The following is a 5608-nucleotide window of genomic DNA, read 5'->3' on the forward strand; positions in this document are numbered from 1 at the left end:
AGTGCTTTAAGTTTGGCTAAGCATTAGGTATATCATGAGAAGAGTAAACATATAGATGTTCGTTTGCACTTCATCAGAGAAGAAATAGAGAAAGGGAAGGTCAAGGTGTTTAAAGTGCATACTTCAGAGAACCCTGCGGATATGCTTACAAAGCCTTTATCAAAAGAAAAGTTCCAGTTGTGCATGAGAATGATGAATTTGTGCAAGCTGGAGAAGGTTAATGATTGAGCAATCAAGGTGGAGTTTGTTAGACTTGTGATGGCTCAATATCAGCACATTCAAAGAGAGGAATCAGCCTTGAGCTAATCTCAAGCTCGAGTGTTTCAGCAACCGTTGGATTGCGTTAGTTAGTGAGCTTGTATCTGAGCCGTCAGATTAGATAGCCGTTAGAGAGTTGTTATTTTGTTTTGTTGCCTTTACTCTTTCGGTTTTCATATTAAAAACAGAGTTGTACAATTTCTCTCTCAGATTTTGATCAATAAGATTTCGCTCCATTCTCTCGATCAATCCTTCCTCTCGCAGCTCTTAGATAGATCTCTGAAAACTCGATTAGGCTTCGAATCATTTGAGTAGATTTATTAGGCATCACTGCCTTGTTTGAAGCAATCGACACACATGGCTCGATTAATCGCTTCAAGAATACATTCAAGCTGTTGTTTATCACGTCTGCACATTCCAGAGAGATCCCGACTCCCTCCGATGCCAGCCTCTGCTGCAAACGTCTCCTTAAAGACACGGTATCAGGCAACTCCCCCCAATTTTCACAAGCCTCACCGTCCTTATAGCTACAACCAGCAGGCTCTCGCGGACCAACTGAGACGCCAAAAGGAGCAGTGACATTGATCCACCACCTCCCACCATCGGGGCTTTCAGCACACTGCTCAACCTCCTCCCCGTCTTCCACTGAGACGACACCGCTGCAGAGGGATTGCAGCTCCGTTCCACTCTGCTGTTCTTGAGTCCTCGTGACTGTCTCTTCACACGTGAGACTAGGGCTTCTACCCAGCGGACCCAGAGGGCTTGGGCGATCCCTCAACTTGCGATCTCTGCTCACAGGAGACCTACATTTGCGAGGCGACTGGGGGAAAGCATCACCATACAACGATTGCAGACTGTAACCATTTGCAACCTTAACACTCATTCCTTCAATTTTTCGAGCCTTTTGAGGTGGGATCCTAGCTTGACACGCGTTTTGGGCAATGGATCGGATAAGCCTGTTGTGAAGACAAACGTTCTCCCTCCCAATCGTCTGCACGCAGCTCCTGTTAAACTCGACCTTGCTAAGCTTCAAACTTAGAAATCTCTTCAGCTGATCAAAGTACTTATCCGCTCTTTCGTGTCCAATTTTTTGATAGATAACATCTTTCAGCTCGAGCGTGTCCACACGAGTAAAACTCGCCACCATTTTCAGTTCAAACTGTACAGAAACAACAGATCGCCATCACCATCACACAACAAAACAGTAGCAAAATCATAACCAAAAAAAACCCCATTTTCCAGACATTGCATCTCACACAAAAAATCATACCAGAAAACCAACAAATATGATCAATTTCCACAGTTTTAAAATGCTAATATAATCAACCGACGTATGGATCAGCTCAATCAAAGTCATGTAAAGCAATAAAATCAAAATCAAATTCCAAACACAATCAAATTGAACTAGCAAGAAAAGCTTAGGATGCCAGCAAATTACAAACAAATAACGATTCTCGAATCAGAACCCCAATCCAGTTCATTGTTGATTGATTGTTCCGATTTTGGGTGTTTGCTCGGCGGCAGAAGTCGAGCTCAATTTCTGTTGGTAAATATCAAAGTTTAGAGACAGAGCAAAGCCAAACACGGTACAACTAATGTAGGCTTCGCCACTCCTAACAGAATCGTGTACTACTGCTCTTCTTTCGTGGAATTTAAGGCCGTGTTTGGGTTATGACATTTAGCAACAAAAGTCTAAAAATCGAAAATATTTCAACTCAGTGGCGCTAAAGTTTTGGTACTAACATATTTTCATGATACTACTACAATGAATTTAATTAACCAATTATTTTCCTATGCTTTTCATATTTCTTTTTTCCTCAAAATCATTAGGAGCATCCACATGAAATACATTTCAGTATCAATTAAATCCATGGAATTTGGGTGTGAATTGGAAATTAAATCTCTTTAATTTAAAATCTATAATTTGATATTATACGGATTTGAAATTGAATCCAGATTACAAATTCTCTCAATTTTATATAGTCAAAAATAAATATTTTGGTAATAGTTGTGCAATTTGGCACCTCCACACACATTACACTCACAACACTAATTGCAAATATAAACACATTACATGTGCGCATACATACAGATACGATATTGCACACACAACACTTTCATAAAAATACTCAAAGTATATAGAAAAACAGTAGAGATGCATAATATCTATAATAAATACAAAAAACTCAAAATATGTAGAAAAACATTATAGATGCATAATATCTATTAAAAAAAAACTAAAACAAATTATTGTGTAATGTCAAGTTTTAGTTAATGGTATGATTTATCAAACAAATATTATGAATTATATGAATACAATTTTATGGAGTATAAATTATTTAATTTTATCTAACAAAAGATTGAGATTGAATTAGAACACTGATTTCAAATTGAATTCTATAGAATTTAATTCCAACATTTGACTCGTCTACAAATATTAGTCTTCTTTAATTTCTAGTAACACTACTTGCCAATTTTCACCTTTTCTATTTTTTCTCATTCTCTTTTATTTATTTAATTTCAATTTTAAATCAATATTTTTTATATCATACACTTTATTAATTTTATATTAAAATTATTGATAGTTCTCTCCAAAAGGTGGACCAACAAAGTACTTTTTAAAAACTCTTAGGACACTCGCATTAACATCAAGAAAACCAACTTCGTTTTTAGTCATAAATAATTTTTTACTACTACTTCAATGTTATTTTATTTTAACCAGAACATATGTAATAAGGTTAGTCCTATTTCAACCCGACCACACCAAATAAAGCATATCGGATTCAAAGTCGTTGGTCAACAACAACCTCGAGAATGATAACTGGGTGTTGGCACTTGTACTCGCTCGTATAGGTGAACATTTATATTTCACATCAGATTTTTTTACCAAATCCTATACTCCAAAATTTTATGCAAATTTGAATTGTCTGTAATTTGAATTATGAATATTCAAAATTGAATAAAAATATATAAATAACTAAAAATTCAATACCCAAAATCCGTAAATTTGAAATCCAGTACCAAAATTCGTAAAATTGAAAATTCAGTACCAAAATCCATAAATATAAGAGTACCAAATACCATTATTAGTAATTATAATTGTTCAACACAGGTTTTATAATTTGTTAGTTTATAATTATAATATAATTTTATTAGATATAAATAAATAATTATATTTTGAATTTAGAGTATTTTATCTTTTAAAATATCTGATGATGACATGAAATTTAAAAAAAATTCAATTCGATCCAAACCAAAAATTGAAACAACCAATTGAATATTGTGCATTAGCAATGTTAGCAAATACTGCATCCGCCTTTTAAAAATAGAAACTATTTTCATTTTGGTTTGTCACTTAAAATTAGAAACCTTATCCTTAAGAAAATTTTCTCTATCTAATGAGGTGGGTCTTCATTAACAATACTTTAATAAAAAAATTTTATTTCTATTTCTCTGACCTTTATGCAGTAAACACATGTCTTGTTTCAAAAGTTCCTATTTTGAGAAGACAGAAGTAGTATGTGGCACAAAGTGCCTCCACAACTTCGCGACAAAATTTCAGCATGCATATGCAGTCAATTGTATATGCAACATGGAGATATTCATCAAATTGACATGACCCCCGTCCATAACCCAATTGCCTAATTGCAGTTAGAGAATTCTACAGAGTCGAGATAGAGCCGAAAATTGTTCTTCCTCGCTGTGGCTGCTCAGCAAAGTAGTCCACGATTAATCATTCAAAACGCCAATGACATATTCTCAGTACAAACACTCAATTAAGGATTTGCCTAAGTGACCCTAATGTTTTTCTCTCATAATATTCCACATGTAATCTTTCATGTACTCCTCTTCCATTTCCAAAGTCGAAGCGAAAAGGAGTTTGCTCTCGTCGAAATTCATTTGGGAGAGAAAGTTAGAAAAGAGAGAACGAAAGTAGATATGATAAAATGAGAAGAAGAATGAGATTATTTAATTATTCCATAAAATAATGTATTAAATTTAAATAAAAATTTACTAAACGAAGATTCTTGATTAATTATAGTTTGAATCCAAAAGACCACAACCTCAAACACTACTAGTAAGACCATCTCCAACTATTTACACAAAACTCAAACCTATTTTTGCAGTTCTGTCACATGAAACAGTAATTCTACTTCAACCATTTACATCAAACTCAAACTCCAAAAGAATTTTCCATATTCTCCTACTCCCTCCGTCCCGGAGTATTAGACTTACTTCTTTTGGGCACATGATTTAAGGAAGTGATATTTAAATAGTTAAAGTGGAGAGAGTAAAGTATGAGAGAGGGAAAAAGTAGGTGGAGAATAAAATAAGATAGATGTTTTTTGCTAAAAAAGGAAATGAGTCTAATATGTTGGGACATCCCAAAAAGGAAAGTTGGTCTAATACCTTGAGACGTAGGGAATACTTTTTTTACTTTTCAATCTTAACTACATATTTATTTAAATTACCCCTTCACCCATGACACTTTGTCAATAATTTTCCAAATGTAATTAAATAATTTGGTACTATTATTATAATAATATATTATATTTATATATATTAAATATATTATGCATTCAATAAAAAATACTCTCTCCGTCCCACTCAAGATGGCCACATTCTTGAGTGACATGATATTTATGAAGTAAGGTTAGGTGGAATAAAGTAAAGAGGAAAAATGTAGTTGAATATTTTAATGAGGAGAGAGGAGAGAGAGGTTTATTTTCATAATTAGAAAGTGACCATCTTGATTGGGACAAACAATAAAAGAAAGGTGGTCATCTTGAATGGGACAAAGGAAGTACATTAACTTCAAATTTATGTTACATCAAACGTACTACAATAACATTCAAACATAAATTAAAATACATTCAAAAACACCATAATTATATAAAACATAAGACAACCCGTAAAAAAGTAGCTAAAATTCAAAACTGCGTATTTGAGAAATTGTCCCACAAATGATCAACTAATGCATTTCGAACTTCTAGATGTGCATTTTTATTTCTTATTGCGGCATACCGAGTCAAGTACTCTTGAAATCGAACATCTTCATTTGTCGTCATCTCAACTTCTGGTTATGGTGCTTGTCTAGCAACTTCGATTGGAGAACTCAGGTCACACTCATCTTCAACTATCATGTTATGCAAAATTATACATGTAATCATTATTACACGCAACACTTCTTTATCCCAATACCGCACTGGTCCTGCTACAATTGAGAAACATGATTGGAGAACACCAAATGCACGTTCTACATCTTTTCTACAAGACTCTTGCCTCATAGCAAAATATTTTGTTTTTGGGGTACGAGGCTCATGAATTGTTTGCACAATAGTAGACCATT

General features: G+C 34.0%; 1 protein-coding gene across 1 annotated transcript; it reads right to left on the reverse strand.

The window, feature by feature from the left end:
- Nucleotides 1-394: 394 nt before the first annotated feature.
- LOC125202644 lies at nt 395-1840 on the reverse strand. Its single transcript, XM_048101094.1, has 2 exons — nt 1697-1840; nt 395-1417 (listed from the first exon to the last, which is right to left on the reverse strand). Exon 2 carries the CDS (start codon nt 1403-1405, stop codon nt 476-478), a length of 930 nt encoding a protein of 309 aa, XP_047957051.1. The 5' UTR covers nt 1406-1417; nt 1697-1840; the 3' UTR covers nt 395-475.
- Between the last annotated feature and the right edge of the window lie 3768 nt (nt 1841-5608).

This window comes from Salvia hispanica, chromosome 1 (genome assembly GCF_023119035.1).
Source record: "Salvia hispanica cultivar TCC Black 2014 chromosome 1, UniMelb_Shisp_WGS_1.0, whole genome shotgun sequence".
NCBI classification, from domain to species: Eukaryota; Viridiplantae; Streptophyta; class Magnoliopsida; order Lamiales; family Lamiaceae; genus Salvia; species Salvia hispanica.

Coding starts and splice junctions, on each gene's coding strand:
- LOC125202644 (XM_048101094.1), bottom strand. CDS start 1,405: ATGGTGGCGAGTTTTACTCGTGTGGACACGCTCGAGCTGAAAGATGTT.